The sequence below is a fragment of the Cariama cristata genome, unplaced genomic scaffold (assembly GCF_000690535.1).
Source record: "Cariama cristata isolate BGI_N322 unplaced genomic scaffold, ASM69053v1 scaffold14130, whole genome shotgun sequence".
Classification (NCBI taxonomy): domain Eukaryota; kingdom Metazoa; phylum Chordata; class Aves; order Cariamiformes; family Cariamidae; genus Cariama; species Cariama cristata.
In genome coordinates, this window is record NW_009596480.1 from 54009 (window position 1) to 78549 (window position 24541).

General features: G+C 38.0%; 1 protein-coding gene across 1 annotated transcript in view; it reads right to left on the bottom strand.

Moving 5' to 3' along the window:
• The window catches only part of ABCC8 (ATP-binding cassette, sub-family C (CFTR/MRP), member 8), a 79901-nt gene that overhangs the window by 48367 nt on the left and 6993 nt on the right, over positions 1-24541 (bottom strand). Inside the window, 7 exon segments of the mRNA XM_009706332.1 lie at positions 1682-1844; positions 3307-3441; positions 10075-10230; positions 11977-12141; positions 18571-18759; positions 19626-19868; positions 22285-22451. Of these exon segments, the coding sequence (XP_009704634.1) occupies positions 1682-1844; positions 3307-3441; positions 10075-10230; positions 11977-12141; positions 18571-18759; positions 19626-19868; positions 22285-22451 (1218 nt within the window).

Here is a 24541-nt window from a genome sequence, read left to right on the forward strand (position 1 = left end):
ATGCCTGTCATTCTATTTATACTTATGGTAAGAAACAAGGCAAGTACTCCTATATTTATGTTCCCTTTTTAGTCTGCTAAAGTGCAAGTTTGTAAAGATCAGTGTAATTTCTGCTAAAGACAGAGGGTGTAAGGAGCTCCTAGGCTTAAGCTATAGGAACCCTTTATAAGCCAAAATGATATGCACCATCAACATAAAAAAGCTGCTACTGTCTTACATACACATAAATATCATACATAACACAAAACAAGAATGCAAATGCAAACCTTGAATGTTTCAAGAATCATCAGCAAATATTTAGAACTGTTTTTAATAATATGACTTAGAATTGTTTTTAATAATATGGGTTCTTATTTATGTCACTATTTCTTTACAGAATAGTCAGTACGTTTGGGATGAATACACCTTTTCCTAGCTGTTACAAATGATACTGTGAGGATTTAAAATTTAATTTGAAAATTTAAAAGCCTCCACAGTTCCTTCAGTCCTACAGCTGCACCTGTGGCCCTGACTATAAATAAATTTTAATGCCACATGAAGAACCGTGGACAAAGGGAGCCCGTCTGTGTTGATCTGGGTGCAAGACGGAGTTTCCAGTCACACAATCTACTCTAGTTGAATTCTGGTTTATGTCAAAATGGAAACTACTTTCCAAGCCCAGAGAGCTCAGGATCCCCAGAGAGAAATTCTAGTCTCAGGAGACAATGAAAATCTCAACTTAATGTCAGTTAAATTCAGTGAGATCAGAATCTTTTGCTCAGACTGCCTTACCTATGTGATCATTTGGCAGGAAAGTCAGCTGCACATCTCTTGGGTGAATGAAATCTAATGCTACTAACCAGACTGCAAGTTATTTTCCTAAGGAGTAGTCTTCCTTACTAGTCTAGGAGGTAACTGTACAGGTACTTTGTGGCATTGGAATACTTCTCATTAAAAGTTTCCGTTTCATTACTATCTTACAGATTATACAAACAGCATTCTTCAGTATGACTTTATTTCCAAGTATTATAGTAGCAATTTCATAGGTGTTGCATATGATCTCCTCAAATACAGAGCTCAATTGGCCCTAGGTCTTTTTAAAAGGATAATAAATGCCTTAAAGCAGCTTGAAAGGTAACATGAGACAAAAGAATCTGGATATAGAATGATGAAATTGCTAGGATTCTCATATTTTTCCTTTCTAGGATATAGAAATGGTCTTAAGAATCACTTATTTTTATAAGAAATCCAAATTTTGAGTAAGAAAGTGTTAAGTACCATCTATTGGAGCTTCAATGCAAAGACAATGCCTGTCACATATTATGAAACACTACACTGTGCAAAATGCAGGAGAAAAAAAAAGAAAAAAGAAACATCAACAAAGGCTTCTTCCTGAATTCTGTGTTATAGAGAGAATATTGCTGGTTGAATGTAGCCTGTGAAACACTTGTCCCTTAAAAGCTTTTCTCCAGAAAAGTTAACACTATGAAGCATTAATCTTGACTCTTTTAGGCATATTTCCCATGCAGGCAAAATTCTACTGAATTAAGTGGAAAGTCTGACTAAATGGAAAGTGAGGAGTATGGATCAGAGCCTAAAGCAACTGAAACAACCTCAACAGAGAAACGGTAAACTCATTAGTAGCTAACAATGCAGTAGCACTTCAGCTGAACAGCAGATTAGAATGAAGGAAGAGACTTACTGGATATGGAGGTATAAAGGGCAAAAGACTTGAGGCTAGTCATTTCTTTTTGTCTGGTTTCCTCTACACTGCTGTGAAAGATGTGTTCCCAAGCATAGAGTTTAAGGAGCTTAATGCCTCGAAGCATCTCATTCGTCTTCTTCAGTCTCTCATTGGAGTACTCCTGCAACATTTACATACACATTTACTTAAAGAGTATAATTAAAGCACCTGTCCCCTAAACAGAAGGATCACACAAAAATTGTATGCAGCCCCTTGTAATCAGTCAGGTACACTTTACTAGTTCTATCCATTCAGATGTTTTGTTGTTTTTCAAAGTTGTGCTCCCCTAGAGCTCAAGTGAAAAGGCTGGTGGTTTGCATGCCTAAATTGTATAGCTTGTACTGAAAATTTTACTCCTGTTAGCTTTCCGACCACTTGCAAGGCAGCCTCTCATGACTTCTACTGCCCAGCACATCGATTGGGTTTTCAACAGCCACACTGACAACATACAGAGGAGATCTGAACATGCAGACAAGCTACCACTGGGCAACACTGCTCTGCCCAGTCAACATGATACAGAAACAACGGTGCCAGGCTTCAAAGCAGCAAAGCCACGTTAGCAAGAAGCTGTGATCCTGTAGGGAACCTTGACTCTGAGCAGGGCCAGCTGGCTCAGGCAAAATAATACACTGGTAAAGTTATATCCCAGTAAAGCATAACTGGAAGTTACCCTGCTTCCAGTTTTCAGGCTAGCTCAAGGATCTTTGTACTGCACTATGTTGCACAGTGGAGATATTTCTAGCACAAAATAGGCTGCTCCCATCTGCAGGAATTTCTAGGTGATGCTGACCGTCTGCTTGCACGCTACGAGGATGAATGCTGGCTACATTTCTAGAAGGGTGTATACTGTTGGTGTGAAGGCAGGACTTTTCACACAGGAAGGTGCACAAATAACTCTGGTTGCCACCCATGATTTGTGCTGGAAGAGATTTCAGCAGGCTGTCTGGCTCCATTTCAAGTACATATAGCTTCCTTGGCAGTGCAACAGTCGCTGAAAGTGGAAATAAGGTTCAGAGCAGCTGGGCACGGTAATTTCAATGAACCAAGGTAACTTTCTCAGTAGTGATGCAGGCGATTCAAATTACAGACAAGCCAAGTGAAGGACCAAGAACAGCCTGTGACTTAGCAGACCTCTAAGCTCCCCAGTTCACAAGCACGCTGTGGGAGTTAGGACTGTCCAGAGGTTAAGTAAATCAGTTTGATAGATTTCCACATTTATGATGTACCTGGGGTCTGAGTTTGGATGCAGAGTCCCTACTTCCCTTCCCCTTGGACAGCTTGCCCTGCATGATTCATGTATTTGTCCATCATCTGACTGCACAAAGCCAATCAATGATTACTGATCATTTGAATTTGCAAGTTAGAACGATCTTTTTTCGTCTTAGGGAAACATACTTGTTGAAAAATACAAACCCTAAAATCTGCACCTTACTGCTTATGCTTATCACGTTTTCACAGTCTGGAACATTACAGAATGTTTGAGAATCAGTTCTTGGTCATTGTCCATGGTTAGCTTTGTAATTCCAAACACAGAGCAATGCATAATTACCAGAGGTGATATATCACATACGACAGACACTTACCAACGTGCTTCTCTGGGCCTGTGAGAGTTTTGTTGCTACAAAGTACTGAACAGGCGCAAGGACTATGATTACTACTGCTCCAATTAAGGCACTGATTCCAAGAAGGTAGTACAGCAGAAGAACTCCTACAATTATCTGTCAGGAGAAAAGAAAATGAGGGGAAGGCTTGGGATGGCTTCACTTTGGGTGTGCACCACAGGGCAACCAGATAGCATGTTCAAAACCAACAGCCACTGCAGCTAACCCTACCCCCAAATGTTGTACCTTCTGCACCGCCGGCACGGTGGGGTGTGATCAGTCCAGATATTCTGTCAGAGGACCAAATACACCCGCCTACTGTTCCTCCCCAACTCGTGGATTCTCTGTATTTCTGTTTCATGGACTCCCCATTATGAACAGCAGATGAAGGTTGTACAGATTTGCTTATCTTCTATAATGTAACTCTTGTGGCTATTTAAAATCACTTTAAAAATACATTTAATAAAAAAAATCTTTAGATAAAAAGTTATTTTAAAATACTTCCACGTAACACATTGAGATATTCCCTTTAGAGTCACTATTGAATATTTTCCCCATTGGCCAGATGACATAGCATGCATTTTCTTTGACTTAGAAGTTTTGTGGTTTTTTTCTTTGACGTTTAAGCATTTTTACACCAGGGAAGAAATTACATCTCCCTATTTAATCAGAATTCACTAGTCTACAACACTGGGACTTCCACAAAAGAGGAATGCTTCTTTGCTTACTATAGAAACTAATATGAAATATTATTAAAAATACAACTGATCTTGCAAATGTTAACATGACATTGTTGCTGATCAGTGCATAAAAAAAGGAACATCATAATCATATCACTAAGAACCTCCACTTCATGTGAACTCTAACACAAACTTGCAAGGAATTGTTTAAAGTATCCACAGTACCAGACAGGCAATGACTGTTAAAAAAAGTTTAGAGAAACAGCTTAAAAAACAAAGGTTTGTCTTTGGATAAATAAGAATCCAGAGAGAAAGCCACAGGCTGGATGGGAAGGGATACTATAAGCAGCTCAATAAACGCAAAGAAGATACACAAGCTACCAATGTTAATTACCACTATTCTAATGACTGACTCCTGAACAATCTGGAGCATTGACACTCTACACATTTACCAGTATAAGCTGATAAATTAATCAGAAGACATAGTGATAGAAAGCTAATTTCATACATCATTTCCCTTAATTAAAAAATTGGAAATTTCTTTAAAGCATTATCTACTACTCTTGCTATATTTGCATACTCTCAAAACCCTCACAGAAACACTATCTTCCATCATTTTGAAGCTTAATCACATGCCCATCCATTCCCACACATATTTATGGGAATTGAGTATTTCCATGAAGAAAAACAGAGTCCTTAGTTTCCATATTTCCATCTTGACATTTTCATGAATTTAAGGCAGCAAGAAAATACAGATTTATTTTTTTTTTATAACAATCCTTTGATGCCTCTCCGCAGATGAACTAAACTAAAATGTGGCTCTTAAAATGAGTCACAGTAATTACTTTGGAAACATGTGGTAACATGAAAGTAAAGTCCTGTTGTATAGACACCACAAATCTAGCAAGAGCAAATGTTAAATTGTAAATGAAAAATCTTTTCGTGATAAATGAGCAATCTGATTCCACCTGAAGTTAGGAAATTCATGAATGTATGAAGCCAAAGAAAACATGCAAAGCCTCTGTCAGATAGCCCCAGCAGAGCTCCCCTCCAAAACACAAGATGATCTTGATCTTTAGAGATCAAGATATTCATTCCCAGCTGTTTCTTCATGGGCAGACAATCTAGGCACTCAAAATACAGGAAAGCATTGAACCGTGCACAGTTAAGAGGTGTTCAAAAATACAGAGTCAGTGCAGAAGACTGACTTTACTGCTTTACTGCTTTCTCCTAGTACTGGTTGATTATCAAGGACATTATGGGACCAGTCGGTTCTAGAAACAGAGCCTAAGCTTCTCAGATAGACAAGGGGAAAGCTACCCCAGCTCTTGGATCCTGAGGGAGTTGCTAGCTCACTGTTGCTTTTCCACTCCTGCCCCTCCATCCTGGCTAGTGAAAGGGTCAGTCTTTCCCTGCTTTACTGCTTTCTCCTAGTACTGGTTGATTATCAAGGACATTATGGGACCAGTCGGTTCTAGAAACAGAGCCTAAGCTTCTCAGATAGACAAGGGGAAAGCTACCCCAGCTCTTGGATCCTGAGGGAGTTGCTAGCTCACTGTTGCTTTTCCACTCCTGCCCCTCCATCCTGGCTAGTGAAAGGGTCAGTCTTTACAATAAAAATTCTATGTTTTCAATAGATTAAAAATGATCCCATTTTCATCTTCCTTATATCGCGACAACAAGGGCAAACTTTTGAAAGATATTCATCGTGTATGGGACAAAAAAAAAGTGAATACTTGTATGTGAAGAGTGCTGAAATCTGCATGCATTATTGCAAGTAATTCTATATTTATCATACTGCACGCTACACAGTCAAGAATAAACAGTACATAGATAATATCTGAACTGCTGGAGGAAAGTAGCTGGCAGATGGGAAGGCTCTCATTAATACTTCTGAGCAGATAATGATCCTATTTTTAAAAAACTGTGTAATGAAACACTTTGCTTCCCTTTCATCAAAATCCCAAAGCTATTACCTGCCAGTGATATATATCACAAGCAAGAAGCTCACCAATAGCTCTGGTTATTTTGTCTTGGTTATTTATTGAAGATAGAAAATACTTTCAGCCAGAAACTGCTTTGTGGCCAGTTTTGAAAGAGACAAACGTCCTTTCATTACAACTGTAAGCTATCCCTGCCAATGAACCAGAGATATGAGAATACAGGATTTTTTAATTATCCCAACGAAATAAAACAAGAGCGTTTATAAAATGGAGGGGGGGGGAAGCCTTTATAGGGTCTCAGTTTTCTCCCAGGGTTTGAGCCAAACCTACTGAGGACATCTTTCAATTGATGGGCATCTCCAGGCCTCTTTTCATGGATTTCAATGGCCCTCAAACAGTAACTTAAGGCAATGATAAAGCTCCTATTGACTCCAGTCAGAGCAAAGATGGGGCTCAAATTATCTGGACAGTATAGAAAACCTAAATTGTTATGAATGGCTATTACAAACTCCACAGCAGATGCTGAAATGCTGATTGATAGGTTAAGAGCTACAAAACAATTAAAAACCTGTTTTTAAATAATAACAAAGCTTGTGCAACTTTTTATTAGCCATCTCTCAAGCATCCCGTAATTGCTTTCGCTGCCTCATAAAACAAGGTATTGAATGAATGTTGCGCAAACATGTTTTGAAGAAAGCTTTGTGACCAGTGTGACTCATTGATACGTGCCTCGCAATGCATGCACCATCTACTTAACAGCAGCATGCTTTGACATTGATTGTCCTCATCTGTGAAGGAGCATCGCAGGGTGAATTTTAATGCTAACATAATCATATTTTCAGAAGACTGTCAGGAAGTCTTTAGAGTCCGTGATTCCTGGCAGATTTGAGCAAAATGTTGTTACAGAATATGCAATGAAATTGGCTTAATTCTCAGTTGCACTAAAGTCCTCTCTCCACCAAGCTGCCAGAGTGGTCTTACAAAAAGTGTACATGAAATTGGTACCTCTTACATAGTCTGTTTTAAAATGGACTTAGAATGGAGATTAAGCCTAGGGGATAACTGGACCCTAAACGTTATCATTATGAGGGTGGACTCTTCTTAATGCCTCATAGCTCTTTCAGCAATATCGTTTTAGCAGTATATAATGACTGACTTCTTACTGCAGGGTACTCCTAGTAAACGGACAAAAAAATACCCTGATGTCCAAATTATTACTAACAAATTGCCAACCTGTAACTATAGTTAATATATTTCATACCAGTTGCTTTTCATTACAGTTGTCTTCTCTTTTGCAATTAGAAATCAATATTAGGATAAGTTCCTTGATGATTGGTTCCACCCCACCCCCCTGCACTTTAAAATAATCTAGTTCACATATTTTTCCCTCCAATAATTTCAGAGAAAACATCCTGAGGCTAAAAGAAACTTGACTTTTTTTTCTGAAAATTTCCTGCTAATAATTGCTATATCCATCACCCTTTTTTAATTCTAGAAAGTCAAATGTTTTTAACTGGCATATAAGCCTCTCCAGAGTAGATCAGGAAAACTAGTCTATACCCCAATACAGTTACTCCTGCACAAAAAAAAAAAAAAAAGAGACAAATGCTTTCATACTGTACGAATGCAGCCACACTATGACCTGTATAAATATGAGTACAATCACTTTAAATCTTAGTAATTTGAGAGGTATCATGTACAGCTCACACATGTAGAGGAAATACAAACCCTAGGCACGAAAGCATGGTTACAAAAAGCCAGTTAGTAAGCTGCTGACTGTTTACACCTTAACGTGCTTACTATCCTGATTTGAGGCTTTACACAACTCTCACTGGAGTTAGTGAGAGTTTTACCAGAGATTCAGACAGATTTCTTCTTCCTCCACATCCTACTACAGTCTCAGAAGCCGTCTAGCCCTCACTACCACAGAGATACTAAAAGACATATGGTAACATATTAGGTTTCAAACACATATAGCAAAAGCATGGACTCTCAGAGTATTTCAAGAGGACACCATCTGTTTTTTCAGAGAACAAATAGTCCCCTAAGATTGAGACTACATGAGAGGACACAAGACACATTCATGAACTCACTATCACTGACAAATGAAGAAGGACCTGCATTGTTCCTCCCCAGTATTTTCCTCAGTGAGGAAAAAAAAAAAAGAATCCAGGGAAAATAGTTAAACCAGTTGGGTTTTTTTCCAGATTAGGAAGTTAAATCTGGTTTACTGTGCAATCAGATGATTTTAAGACCATTACAAAGGAGGACTTGCTCATCTGATCTGTAGTAGCTTGAGCAAAACCTCTTGTTTTTGACAGGAAAAACTATAAAATCCATTCAATTCTAGTATGTATCTTTATCATCAGAAAAGAATCCAGATCTCGTGATGGCCAGCAGTCTAGCACCTTGCTCTCTGAAGAACATTCATATAATTTATATAAACACCCGAATGGCATGTAACATTCTTATATGTTCAACATCTCATAGGAGAAAAATCACTAGTATCAGATGTTGATGGACACAGGAACTCCTAAGCAACACTCCTAAAGCCATGGTAGAAACTGACTGGAAATATGATCTGCCAGTTGCAGTCCATATACAGTCTCATGAAAACAATTTCATTTCTGGGCAAGAGCAGGCTCCCCAAAATGTAGAGCTGCTGGGTAGATTACTTGGAGCTTTCTGGCTTCCACACCACCCAAATCAGCCTCTGCATAGTGCTGGAACCAGATACCTTTGTGACATGAACGTAATGGAGTTTTCATCATGTTTTTGAAACTAAATGATACTTTTAGATAATATTGAATCAATTTAAACTCTGCTGTCTCTTTTGCTTGTATTTACTTTTAGCATGGAAGCACTCTCAACAAAAGTATATCAAGTAGCTGGAAGAAAGCAGAATGAACTGCAGAGTACTCTATTAATGTCAGATGAAACTATGTGCTTTACTGTCAGTTTTCTCAGGAAATTCCCAAATGGAAGTGCAAGAGACTGGTTTTGTTTAAGTATTGGCTGTTCCAAACTAAGTAATTTGCACTTTTCCACCATTTCAGTATGTGTGAACTTTGAAAAATGATCCAAGCTTGTACTGAGAATGCTCTGACCTCCTACTACTCTGTCTGCTCTACCCTCCTACAAGCGTAAACTCAAATTAATCACAAGCCCATCCAGTGAGATTCACCACTTCAGACTTGGAGGAATACTATCTCACTGAAAAAAGACTAGTTTTGGTCAGATTAGTTTTTCAGTAGCTCAAGCAAGCTCATGTGACAGAATGCACAATCTACAGAGCTGGAACAACGAAGGAGGTAAAAATACCGTGTTTCTATGTTGGACATGGCATACAAACTCCTGTCCAGTAAGTGAACAGGCTTAAGATTAATTTAAATCAATTGTGAAAGTACTCTCTGAGATGAGACTTTGCTTTCCTTATCTTAAAGACTTGGTAAAACACGGTTGTATTTCACTGGGCACTACACAAGGCTACAGGACATGGAGCCAGGAGTCACCAGACGATTCAGTGTGACTCAGGACAGTGATCTGCTCCATGCCACACATGTGGGAAAGGAGATTGAAGGGATGCGAGTGGTATTTAAAGACAGCAGACCAAAGACACCAGAGAGGATTAAGTAGCAAAACCATTTCACATAACAAATGAATCTGTGGAATTTCGTATGCTAGAATTTGTCATCCATGAGGCAGCAGTAGTTTTAAGGGATGTCTAAAGGATCACCTCTAAGCAATCATGTTTTTGAGTAAACTACTACTTCTTTTGCTTCTGCTGGAATTAAGACGACAACTGATTGCAATACATTCCAGTTTAGTCCCCTGATGTAATCAATGAATGCACTGGAAAAACACAACCTGCTGCACCCTATAAATTCTTGTTACAAATGCAAGGCATGTTTGGCAGCAGTCAAGATCCTAATACAATCCTAAATACCTAGAGTCTTGTCACAGATGTGAAATATATTGCGTACAATGTTTCTAGATGTTAATAGCTTGAAATCTTATTTCAAGTTATTCTTTTACTTCTTTAATATCTCTACTTTCATAAAATTCATAAGCAATCAATCACTACAGACTGCCGCACATTAATAACAAAACATGTTCAATCTGCTTACCTGTACTGGCATAGCCCAAAGGTTAGGGCAGAGGAAAAAGAACCACATCAGCTGATTTGTGTCTATGGCAACCAGGTTACAGATCTGGCCTGCAGTCATCTCCCCCATAGACATGTTAGAAGTTGAAAGCTGCATAATTTTATTGTATATTTTTGTCTGGAAGAGATCAAAAGGTATTAGTATATAGAAACAAAATAAGATTTCTAGCTCCATCTAAAACACAGGTGTAGTCCAGCATGCTGAGGGAAACCAGTATTCCCAGGAACTTGAATGAAGAGCTTAAAGTTTGGCCTTTTATGCTATGATGAAAAATTTTAAGCTGCTGTCTTATTGTTCATCCACAAAAGGCACAGTGAAATTAGGTACAAAATGGTTGTCTAAATGCTCCATTTTTGCATCCCTGTGGATCAGTAAGGGAACGAAACCTTTACTACCCAAAATACCCAAGAACCACAACAGCGGCTATGATTTATACCTCTAGCTTCTCCATGGAGTGCCCTTGGTGTAACTAGTGCTAATAAAATAAAATATTATTCCATTCAATATATAATAGTCAATATATATAATAGTCAATATATTATAATCCTCATTATTTTTCTCTAGCAATTGATTCAGGTCCCATCCAATCTCAGAATCATGTTCCTGGCTGAGAGTACTGCTACATTTTGGCTAGAGAGCTCAGTCCCATTACAAAGTTTAATTCACAGACAACTAATGTAACAGGTCAGATTCCGTACCAAATTAAGTAATTGCCTCAGTCTAGAATCAGGCATCATGTATAAAAATAACTTAACACACAAGAATGAAAGTATACTTTTACCAGCTGGTTTGGTAAAAGGCTACACAGTGATGCTTTGCAGTCATGAGACTTAGCTGACAGGAGGCACCGTGATTCAATAAGTGCCTTCAGATCAAGTGCCAACTGTCCATCATGAAGCATAAAGTCACACAGGGCACGTTGAACAGGTGCAGGTTTACACAGGGGAGAAAAAGAGATAAAAGGTTTAAAGAAAATTTAAAAGTTATAGGAAAAAAGTTATATAAAACTATTGCGACAGAGACTGCCATTAATATTAATTCTACTGCTTAGAGTGATTGCTAGAAATTTTCCAATTTGAATGGTCTGACAGCTGGCGTTATCTGGGCCTCTGTGCAATATGCAGTGCAGAGAACACAAATCTTTTCTTAAACAAGATTAATGTAGCACTATTTTCCAACAACTCCTCTTTTACACTTTCTGTGGTCCATTTATTTTTCAGTTAGTTGCAACTCTTCTGCTTGATACAAAACATGCAACTTTTTTTATATATATTTTGGGTTAAATTTTTATTTCTTTAGGAATTTTCTACTTCACTCTAATAAGGGAAAACTAATGGATAGAATCCAGAAGTCTGGCAGCTGACAAGTGCTTCCAAGTGTAAGATCAAAAGAGAATTAAACAATTACCCTGCTATTGAAAGCATCCATCCATCACACAGACTCTCACAGGATCTATGTAGTTCAGTAGATAAATAGTGTAACTTATCAGGCTGGCTTTCAAGCTGTCAGAGGGCAGGTTTCAGCCAGTGCACTTGGCAATACCGCATTGTAATCTTACACCCAATTCTCTCATTTCCAGGCACAGATCTTTGTACACTACATAAAACTTTGACCTGCTGTGCACAGTTATACAACACGATACAGCATTAGATATTACAAATAAATGTTTATATAAAATCATGAAATAAGATGCAGAGGAAACAGAATGTAGGTCTAAGTTAACATAAACTTTAATGGCAACGGTTACATTCAATACACTTCAGGAGAGAAGCGTTTCAGAATTTAACAACGTAATTATAATTTGTATTTACAAATACACCCATGATTGTATGAAAATAGGTTAATTAATAATATATTGGCTACCTGTATTGCGCCTCTCAAGTTGATTCCTGTTTCAATAGCAACATAGTATGATGCTTGGAGAAACGTTCTTTGCAATAGAAGGGCAAAAAACAAGAGTACAGCCAAAACATAAGCATTGGACAGGAACTCTTGAGACGAAATAAAGAAAACACCAAGAATTTTAGTCTATAAAAAAAGAAAGAAAGTTAGAAATCAGGTGCAGTGGTAATTTAGTTACCAGTTTTGCATAATTAATAAGCAGAGATAACCACAGTTTATTACTTTGAAAGTGCTCCAAACCTTATCTGAAACCTCAGAGTTTATCGATTCAAGGAAACAGTCATAGAACGTGCCAACTCAGTAAGCTTTATTTAAATGCAGAATTATACAATTTCTGATATCCTTCCAAAACTCTAGGACACTTTGAGTAACTCCATATGGTCATTTTCTAAAATATGTGCACTGCCCATTATCAGAAATGACAAAACATCATCCTTTTAGAGAAATCAGTCTCCCTATTTTAGCACCTCGGGTTACTGAACACTAAAATGACCTTCACAACTTGCCGAAAACATGTCCCTCCAACTCCTTGAACTATGCACATTATTTTGGTTTGCAGCATCTTGTTCAGCATTTTTATTTATGGTCATTACCTCCTAGCAAGTTCATGACATCACCAAAGGGCATTTTGAAGCATGTCTATAGCTTACTGGGAAAGCAGTGCATTTATTCTAGATTATATTTAAGAAGCAGACATCTTTGATGCCACAACTAGCTGAGAGGCTGGCTCACCTTGGGAAGCCTACTGAAACTAAAATGTCTCTGCCTTCCTCTTTCTCCCCTTGGCTCCTTCAAGACTTTGACTGCTGGCTTACACTGACGTTAAAAGCAAAATTAGCAAGAGGTCTCTTTTCCCTCTCAGCAGGATTGTAAATGACAAGAAGTCCTCTGTATTCCTTACTCAGCACATTTCTTGCCTACATAGTTTCTTTGCTGTTGATGTTTTTGAGACTGCTATAACACTTACTAAACTATTTCACAGACTCTCACTGTCTGTACATTTTATTAGATCTGATCTGCACCTTGCAATTAAGTGATTATAGAAACACCATGTGACAAGTCAAGACAAAGGCTAAACTTATGTTTTAAAGTTGTGCTTTTGTAAGATGAGGCTGAGCGAGCTGAAAGAGGAACAAGCTTCTCCCTACCCCTAATTGCACCTGGGTTGCTCCAACCTGCATGCTTCTGTTGCTAACTGTGCATGACTCTGGGAGCGAATTGCATCTTTTCCTGAGCCAATTCAAATCACTGACCAAAGAAGCCCTGGAAAAAAACTCGATACTTCTCTTTTAGTTTAATAGGGTGAATCAGACCACAGAAGTGTCCAGTCAGTGTCAGAGCTACAGCAAAGAGGGGAACAAGAGCAGGGATGACAAGGAATGTGAAAGGAGGAAGAGCAAGTCCTTTCAGCAGTGCTGACCTAATGGGTCACTTCATCTTCTTGAGGAACCAAAGTCTTAGGGGATTTTTTCCGTTTCTTTTTACATTCATGATTGTTCCTGCCATTGCTGTAGTAGGCACACTATCTATCCCCTTGACATCAGTAGGGTAATTTTAAGCAGAGAAATGTATGCTTACCTTTGCAAACAAGTAAACAATATAATGAGTAATACAGTTTTTGAAAGGATCCTTTGTTTTGCTCCATGAGAAGAGTGCATGCTTACAAGAACACATCCAGTACAAGTTTCCTGACACTGTGCCTCCCACCTCACATAGCAATATTCCTTCTCATGAGAGGAAACTAGTTCGATCTGTCCACGCAATGGTTTAACCATCTGTTGAGGTGCCTGAGAAGTCATTGATCGACACCAAAGAGTCATTCTCCATAAGTATCTGACCACGTCCAAATCAATGGTGGTTGACTCTTTTTCAAATATTGGCCAAACTAAGCAGCTGTCAAAAGACTTTTGTCTATTATGCAACACAGATGGACTTGTGGTGGATTTCTTAAATTTACTCCCTTCTCCCACTTACGTGGCATTTGTTACAAGCTACTGAGATTCAGACCAAGGCTGGACACAAAGAAAAGCAAGCGATTATGATTCCATTCCTGTAAATCTTTTGCTCATGCAAATGTTCCTTATTTCCATAAGGATGCATCTTGATAGTCGCATACTACTTTTATGTGAGTATACAGCACAAGAACTTACGAGAACATGGAAAATTTCCATCAATGAAACTCAACAGTACTGAATTTCATGCTTTGAAAATAAGAAATAAAAACTATTTCATTCAATAACTTATTTCTTGCTCTGAAAGGTAAACTGTCAGATGATAATATTTTCCAATTCAGCTAGGTACTTTGACTTCAACCAGATTTGATGTACACAAACATTTCTGCAGTCTGTAGGGCCACTGAACTAAATAAGGAATTAGACCTCAGAGAAGCCCTCTGAGAAAGTATTAAAGCATACGGAGTCTTCAAAGTCAAATCAATAAAATGAAAGCAATCACTGGGCATACTTGCTTCTTTAAATCTGTATCAAGTGCAAAACTCTGAACAATTATGGTATGCGTCAGCAATTATGTTCAGATAGAGAGACATTTAACTACAGTTTTAATTATTTGTACCTTAAAGGGATTTCAAGCCCTAAATTATTACTTACTCCACAGTAATTCAAACAGGCTACAGCAGCATTATGTACTACAAAAAGTCTTTGGTAAAGTACAAGTGAGTCTCTCAGATTATTTACAGTCTTACAAGTTCAACTTTTCAAATCAAGTTAACTTGCCTTTGACCCTTGCAAGATGTACCTGTGGTTGTAAATTTATTCTTACTGTAACTCTGAAGAATAAGAAGGAAGACTCAAGGCTCTACATTTAGCCTGGAAGCTTTAGAAAATGTACCACAGGTCTGGAAAATTACAAGTACAACCAAGTCTTTTCCCATGCTACCTGTAAGGCCTTGACAGTGGAAAAGAAAAGAGCAATTCACAAATTGGTCAAGTCCATGGCCAGTTAGATACATCCAATTTATCTTTCAGACTCTTTAATATTTATGCTCATAAGCATAAAGCATTAGGCACATGTAAGGTGGTGCTTAACTGTACAAGTTTAAGAGCCACCTATTGTTTCCTGTGCAGTGTGTATATACTCAAATACAAAATAGAATGCAAAACAGTACGCAACTGCAGAACTTGGTGTTTGGGAAGGGGGGGAAGAAAAAGAAAAAGCACATTTGGGGAAAACCAGGATTTTTTACATTTGCAACAGTGAGAATCTTTCCTTTCAGTTACCCTTTCTCAGGTCAGCTATTATTTTAGCAGTTCTTCACTGGGATTTGTTTTTATTTCAATACAGGGTCATCCAGGAAAAAGTGGCATCTCTGTAATACATTAAAAACTAAAAAAGAGCTTCTTATCAAGGCAAAGCTAGAACAACATACAAGTCGGCAACACGAGGAGATCATGATTGTCAAAGATACTAACATGACAGCAAAGAGAAAGGCTAGAGCATCATCACAATCATGAACCATGAAGGTTACAGATAGTGCTGTATTATATCAAAGGCAGTAACAGAAGCAGCACAATTTCAATGTTGTCCTGCATATACAGCTGGCTAGTACTGATAATTACTGCAGCTAATACCACTTTTTACTGTATGTAAAAGAATACCATTTTTTACACAATCATGTTTTGACAAATCATCCTTTTCTAGCAATGAGATACTGTTGCAGTGCTGATTCACATCAAAACATTAAATAATAAACAAACAAGGAGGAAAAGTGAGATGAATATTCTCGTTATTTCTTCTAGTACTCACTTGAGAGAAAAAGAGAACTTAAACATATATACACAAACATCACACACACACTTGGTGAAAGCACCGAGGTATTTGCCAAGTCTCAGATGCATTATCAGGCCATTATGGTTTACAAGTCATTGAGCATCCATGCATTTAAACTACAATAGCTGTGTCTCAGTATACTTGCTAGCCTGCAGGAAACACAAGGAAGTAACATCTACTGAACCTGTTGCATATAAGGCAAATAACTTTATTTGAGAAGCTGATGGAACTACTTAGATGTTTTATTTTCAGAAATGGCTTTGGGGACATTGTTGTCCCACCTTCTGACAACTTCAAGATAATACCACTTTTTAAAAATGCCAGTAGGCTCTAACCAGTAAAAGGCTGAGGAAAAGGCCACTATTTAAATAAAGACCCTAGACTCAGAGAATCTTAAATGTCAAGACTGGGCCTTTTGTGACACTGGGACCTATGACTTCTAGACGTTTTTAAATAGTGAGTCTGTAGGTTTGGTGTATCATTTGTCAGCAGATATTCCTAATACTGGAACTGCTAATCCTAACGCTGCAATGTGGAAGATGCTACCAGCAAAATATAAAGGTTATTATTCTGTCAGTCTTTTTTGGTGTGAAATGATTAACACACACAGAAATTCATGTCATAAGAACATTTCAGGGTGGCCATAAATATTGATACTGGAGCTTTAAATAAACATGAAAAGCATGACAGAATTTAAGACGCTGTTGTGCTCTGACTAACTGCGGCACTAACTAAAGCAGCTAATACTGCCTGTGACACCTACACGATCTCAGAGTTCCAGCTCCATTGTAGTTTATATCTGTCACAGAGGGCCTGAAGAACAGAGCAAGTATTATATCTTAGGATTTATCTCTTTGCCTTCAGTTTCACAAACAGAATTTCTATTTGAAAGATACAGTTGACTCATTACAACATCTCCACAATCTAAACTATTTAAAAATGAAAAAACATCACTCTAAAGGATGAGTAAAAGACGCTCTCAGCTGTACTCACAGATTACTTTGCTTGTTCGATTCTGTCCCACTGTATGGCAATTCTTTCCAATATCTTCAAACTCAGCAGCACATCAGACACAAACAATGTTTTCCCTCAACTTACCTTTGCCTTCATAAGTCAGTGTTTTAGAAGGCTTGTTTCTCACACCTATGTAGCTCTCAGGAGCAAACAATTAATAAGGCGAGGTTCTGCTTTTTTGACTCATTACAAGTAAGGATATAACATTCCTAGTAGTAGACCTGGTGTATTTTTTTACAAAGTAGACCCAGTTGGCTAGGTGTGTGCATACATGTGGGAGTTATCCTGAACACCCCAGTCTGTTTACAGATGGTTTGAATAGAAAGCCTTTGTACATTTTCGAAAGATGTTTCATCTAATCCAGCAAAACCAATTTTCAAATGTAAAGGTAAGCAACCTCTTAACAGAAAAACAATGCGTATAAAACAGGCTGAAACAGAAAGAAAAACCTCTTCAAGACCTTCTAGCAAAGGCAAAATATACCCTCAAGTGTCACTCATGGACTGTAACCATCAGTGAATATTGCTGCTAGGTGATCCCCAAATGGTGTAAATGACAACAACGAGGCTACCTCTTAGCTAGACACAATTGGGATGTCAGGGCCGGATGAGGCTCTGTTTAGGGCCTATCTGGACCAGACCTGAGCTTCTTTTTCCACAGAGAGGCACTAGCTGACACTTTAATAGGAAAATTAAACAGGATAATCCATAAATTGTGAGCCAGTATAATTTCAGCCGAAACAGTGTTCCAAACAAATTATCAAAGAGTAGAGCTCAAAAGGTTCCATAGTACTCTGCTGCAACATAGCCCTATAGTCTTACTTTTTCATTTCCTGCTTTAAATGGTTTCCACTGAATCTACTTGCTATATTAAAGTTTCCAAATATTAGGAGAGGGATTGCAAAATGGATAAACAATTAATTTTAGCCTGAGGCCTTTGTTAAATTTTCTGCAATGCATTTCATATTTCAATATTTACAGTGGACCTAATCCAAAATGTGCTTGAGTGAATGGGTGTATTTCTATTAGTGTCAACAGACTTTGGAAATAAAGTCTTATATCAAACAATAAGTGAGCTGCAGAAATAAACTGATCTTTCTCACAGAAATCCAGCCTGAGTGACCTCACCTTATAATGAGAAGATACTTCCAGAGTCACATTTTTTTGGTTTTAGTTTTTTGGGGTTTTTTAGTTAATCAAGAATTATGTCTGTTTCTTCTTGGGGAACGTTCATTTAAGCAGCATGCTTTAAAAATATGTTTCAGTTAATCTTTCAAAACCAACCTCCCCAAAGACACTAGTGGAAATTCTTTGTCACAGTTAAATCAATTGGCATTTTATTGTGATGACAAAAGCCTGCTTTAATCCTCTCAGACATCACTCATTTTTGGAAATGAAAAGCCAAGCTTACTAAACCCACACTTTTTCCTTTCTGAAAAGCACTCGGTCACATACTTGATTCAATCTCTACTGAAAACTGTACCTAAAATCCTTATGATACTAGTGGGATTCTGGATATACTTCACCATTATCTTGAACAAGGTTATTTTCCAGAATGCAAGCCTGACTAGATGCGTGGGTAACGTATTTTGCTCCTCATCAAGGTACAAAAGTGGATAATAGGCAGTACATACATACTGTCATTTCTAGCATTCACAAATACATTGCAGAGTCACTTTCTTTACCGAGGGCAAATAATACATAGTCATAGCATTACTTTTTTGACTCCTCTATTTTTATGACATTTTGACAGTACCTGTGGTCGGATGGTGTTATTTCCTTTTCCAACATTGTGAACAATCCCAGAGATGCAGAGCGGACCAGCAAATCCAAGCAAGTCAGCCAGAATACGGAATGTGCTACTGAGAAGTAAGGGTCTGCCAAAAGCACAGCAGAGAGCACGCCAAATTGATCTGGATCCTTGTGGAGACGATGGCCTTTTGTTCTGTTCAGAACGAAAAAAAATTACTAAGGATTATGTTATACATTAAACTCAGGTCTGACAAATTACTGGTATTTTTATCCCGGCTTTAATTCATTGACAATCAGTTGCAATCTTTGAGCTAGAAAAGCACAGGAACTACAGTTGTTGTTTCGATTGTTTTTAAAGAGTCAGGACAAAGCATTAATTTGTACTCTCCTCCACTTCACAAAGAACCACGATTTCTTTCCTACCCTTAAAATAGGGATCAAATAACTGTGTTGTTTGTGGCTTGCTGGGGGAGAAAGAAAAAAAAGAGGAAGAGAACTGAGAGGTTTTGTTTTCCTGTGAACATAGAGACTGGAAGCCTACACTCTTTTTAGACAGGATGCAAAAGACTTCTCCTAGAATCCTGAATACACTCAGCTCCCACCAAGGAGTCAAACAGAATTTGAGCTGAGGTAGTTTCAGCCCTGAATTCTCCTACAGACAAACTGTAACTGAAATAACATGGTAAAAACAGTCCTGCAAGGCCTCATTAATATTGACTGTCAATTGAACCATGTCAAGGTCTTATTAGGAAGAACAATAATGGTGTTCAGTAAATACAGTCCATAATTACTTCCAACATCAAAATAAGGACCATATGGATTTTACATGCATTTAACCAGTAATGCGTTTGATGTGCATGTTTAGGTAGAGAAATTTCATTATTTGTACAAGGTACAACTGAATACGTGATCTCTTTGTATATGGAAAGCTATGCTAATGGATACCTTCATTTCCATCACATTCATTTATATCATTTTATATCATGCTTATAGCATAAAAAGTAATGAAAAAAGCAAGCACTGAGTAAGCAGACAGACATAATTCCATGCTTCGCATACCTTCTGTGCTTCAAAGGCCTCATTAAGGCGAATGTAATTGGTCAGAGCCCTCATAGCAATGGGAAGCTTGCCTATGGTTTTCAAGTCTATTGGTTTTTTATGGGCGGTCTTGATGAATGTATTCATCCACCAGTATGTTCCTTTGGATAACAGATTCACAAACGGCTGTAAGAATCGAACGCCAAGGTCCTGAAGATCCTCAGGAGGTTTAACTTCTTTAGGAGTTTTGAAGAAAACATACCTCTGAAATTCAGGAACATACCAAAAGAATCACACTAAATACATATAAATTAAAAGTCCACAAAGAACAGATAAGAGATAAAGGACATTGCAGATAATCAATGAATCAGTCTTGGTTTCTCAAAAGCACTCAAGGAACTTTGGCATTCAAATTCAACCAATACAACAATCCAGTTTCTTCGGGTACTGAGGAAAATCAGAGGCATGTGGTCTAGAAATCAATCATCCTAAACATTCACTATTACTTTGTTTATGAAGTAGAAATTTGCCTACTTGTGGAAAAAACAAACCCTCACATTTCAAATAGTACAGCCCCAGTCTTACGCTCTGAGACAGCCCAACATGGGACATACTAGCTTAGGCACAGCCCTGAGGCTATCACAATGTTTCATCTTCCATACCATACTGCCTCACATGTTCTGAGTTCAGAACATTGTTTATGAGGTAGAAATTTGCATACTTGTGGAAAAAACCAAACCCTCACATTTCAAATAGTACAGCCCCAGTCTTACGCTCTGAGACAGCCCAACATGGGACATACTAGCTTAGGCACAGCCCTGAGGCTATCACAATGTTTCATCTTCCATACCATACTGCCTCACATGTTCTGAGTTCAGAACATGGAGCTACCTGTGCCATCCTGAATGGGTCTGGGGAACCACTGACTAGAAAGCGCATATGGCACTAACAAATGTTTTCACTGACTTAAATGCTGAAAGACCAAGGGTAGACTGCTGATGATTTCCAGTTGTCGAGATCAAACTTTTTCAGACATCACTCATTTTTGCAAATGAAAAGCCAAGCCTCTTAAAAATACACTTTTCCTTTCTGAATTGTACTCAAACACATATTTCATTCAATCTCTACGCATGACTGCACCTAAATCCTATTAATCTTAGTAGGATTTCTGGATATGCTTCACTGCTACCTTTTCTCCAACTATAGTTAGAGAAATAATTCACAGATCCCAGAAAAAATGGTGATGGGTTTGGGAAAGGTCATCTAGAGGAACAGTGGGAACAACTGAAGGAAGGGAAAAGGTACAGCTGGGACAAAGTCAAACAAGTCAATCTTCTGTCTTTTGGAAGAAGATGGGGGAAGGCAGGAGTAAAAAAGGTGAAGCCAACATCTGCTGTTTCTACTGGCATAGAGGTCTCATCCCCTATTTTTATTTTCTTCTTCTTCTTCCCCCTCCGCCCCCTTCCCCTCAGGAGTGGCCAACTCTCCATGCATCCCAATCTCTTCCTTCAGTGGCTGCAGCAACAAAGCCTGGCTCTCCAAACTCTACCACGGACACAATAGGCAGTAAAAAAATCCATACTGCTGGCTAGTTCATTCTATGCATCAATGACATCCTTTGATAATTAAACCCAAACAAATACAACATACAGAAGGATGACAATAGGCAGTGACCATTTTTTATTCGTCTTTGTGACTTACAGTTCCACAGTGATTAAATCTCATTTAATTGTGCAGTTCTATTATGATGAGATTTGTGAGCAAGTCTCTCCGGTGTCACATTTGAATTTTACTTTTCCCACAAGCCCACTGTTTCATTTACAATATAAATACCAAATGTCCAATATCGAGGGTTTTATTCCTCTTTCTTTCAAATATGTTACTGAAAAGACTGCTTTTAAATGTATTTTTGTCCTAAGTTATCAAATAAACATACAGACACACAAAATCCCCAAGAAAATCACAAAAGAACAAATACGTGATGGACACAACTGACATTGCTGAATGCGTTACTGGAAAGAGTTCACATACTAACGTGAGGAAAGCAGCAGGAAAATTTACACGGAAAAGTTTCTTTCCCTCCCGAGACTAAATTTAATTTGTGCACACAGTTAAATGGGGGACAGGCGAAGGGAAGAACTTTGGCATTTATCTATCCAGCAGTCCCCAAAGCTACCTCTCAGTTTGGATTATGACTGCAGACACCGTAGAAGAAAAAAAATTTACATATATATATATATAGCTGTGAGGCTAGATAGCAACACCAGTTGCCCCAGTAAATCGCTTATTGTAATTGTCTCCTGGGAAATGAGAGATGTTATTTGCATGTCTAAGATATTCTCTGATAAGAGCAGACGATTCCTTTGACCTAGTCTTTCCTTGCATTGGAAATCCTTGTTTCTGATGACTGAAACTGTGAATCATAATAGACATTTTTAAAATAAACTTGAACAGATTAAATTTATCTTATATTAATTACAGTGGAGTCTGGCATTTTTTTTAAGTTCTAGATTCATCTGGCCTAATAACATTGGATTAATCTTTGATTCTCAAATAAATTTCTACTTCTAACTGGATTTTTTTCTCTCCTTCAGCATTTTACACTAAACACCCAGAAAGGAGAATAAAAAAAAAGCCACAAACCAACAAAAAACACAGGAGACTTATGATACTAACTTACCCTCACCCTGATGACGTTGATTTCTACAGCTAGTAGCATTCCATACAGAACAACCAGGAGTCCTGTGAGGCAAAATCGAAGCTGAGAAAATCCAACCCCATTATCACAGAACTTCACAAATTTGATGGTTTTAGTTATGAAAGCTAAAGTCCAGTAGAACAGCAACGCTGTAGGGGAGGAAAAAAAGTTCATCAGCTCCACTGTTGCAAAAATATACAACAGCGGTATTAAATACTCATTCAGGAAGAATGCAACAAGGATACATAAAACCAGAGAGTGGCATTTCTCATGTCAAAACAGAAGCCTAATTCAATTCCACAAACATGAAAATATTAAGATAATGTTGGCTCCAAATTCCTTTCCAATTAGATTTTGTGATATTTGGAAAGTGAAGTCTGCCAAAGGAAATTTCCACCTGTTGTAAACAAGCATCTTTATGATGAGTTCAAGGGAGGGGATTGCCCCACAAGTGAAGGTGGCTGTGAATGACACTCTTCAAATTTCGTTAATGCTACAAGACTGCTAAGAATTTGGTTTGAAGGAAAATTTATCTAATTCCCCCTGCAGATCTCTGGAATATATACAGGAACAGATATTGAAATATTTTTTCCAAACTGCTGCTGCCCTATTGTTCAATGCAAATTCAATATATGTAATACATAATGCAGATATACAGGCACATCAAGGAAGAATGTTCTAGCATTTTAACTTTCTAGAGTTCTACTGAACTTGTCTAAAAGTTCTTGCGCTACTTTAAGTTATAGACAAATAACCCCTGCAGTAAGCTCTGATGATTTTGAAACACACTCTATGCCATTCACCACACCATAAGCCAGATCCTGTTCCCCATTCTTAAGGAAATACCCTCTAGGGTTATGTTCTTTTATGTGAACCTTTCATTGCTGCTGTATCTGCCACGGTGTAACAACTGGAACATGCTCTAATAGCCAAGAAAAATGTGGATATGCTTTCTGAGTGTCTTGCTGCAACAAGCTTACAGTTGCTAATGTCTTGGTTGAAGTCTAGTTTACAAATATGGATAATCATCAGGAACTTGCATAAGTTTCTAAGAATTTGTGGTGTTAGAGCTACCCTGAGGCATCCTAGAAAGCCCTGAGGAAATGTACTGCGTGGCTACAAGCAAAACTAAATTCAACACAGAGAATTCATATGTGATTTGGGGCTGCCAATCTTGCTTCTATGCAAATGAATTTCAACACTCATTTAAATGAGTTTAGTAAATGGAACAGTACAGGAGTACTGGGCATTAGTACATTTGTCAAGAGTCTATCTTCCTTTAAAATTAATAGGCCAGTTCGTAGGAAGAAAGCAGTAGAAGGTCAGGTATTTCAGCACTGTATTTTAATGGCTGATGCAGTTGCAGAGAGGATTTAAAGGACATACTTACAGAATCCCTCTCACAAAACTATAGCCTTCTTATGTGAGGTTTCCTACCATCTTCCCAATTTATACTGCATCAACTGTAACCTCCTCATCCTGCTTCAGACCATTTCCTACCTTTGAGGCACTATTCCCTCCTATTTGCGATATGTCTGACTAAAATCTCAATTAATCCAAGAATACATTCCACGTTGTTCTAAAAAACAATGAACCCAACTGGTACCTATGTAGAGTGCTTGGAATTAGAAATAAGAACTAGCAGAGCCATTCTCTCCTATGTAGGATTTAAATAAGGGTCTATATGACCTTTTTTAAATTATTATTATTTTATTAGAATGTTCATTTATCTTTTAGCTAAGACGTATTAGAAAGTGCCAAATGCAACATTCTCAGGTGACAACTGACCTGCCAGCATCATACCTTCTAGAAGCATTTGAATTTATTTAGCTTCTCACTTTTGAATATGAGTGTATATAATCTAATCTGGTGAATGTTCACAGGCCCGTCAAGATAACGCTCCTTGGAAAATACAGTTATGGCTCCTTCTTTCAAGCTGTGTTTTTATCATGCGGCTGGTGAGTGCATATTGGCTCAGAGTTTCTAGAGATTATCACCAAGAACTTCCACTGGCATGAACTGCCTAGTGATCAGACCACAGAGGCATGCTTTCATTTACTTGATTGCTTTAGATCTATTCTAGATACCTGCAGCCTAAACGAGCTTGCTTTTTCTTGGGCTATGTAAGCCACCTCAACCCACAACACCAAGGTATAGATTCTCCCCTGGGGCAAGATGGCTGAAAATTAAACAATTTGTGTCAGTCCTTTATTGGACTGAACCCAAGATCTGAAAAATC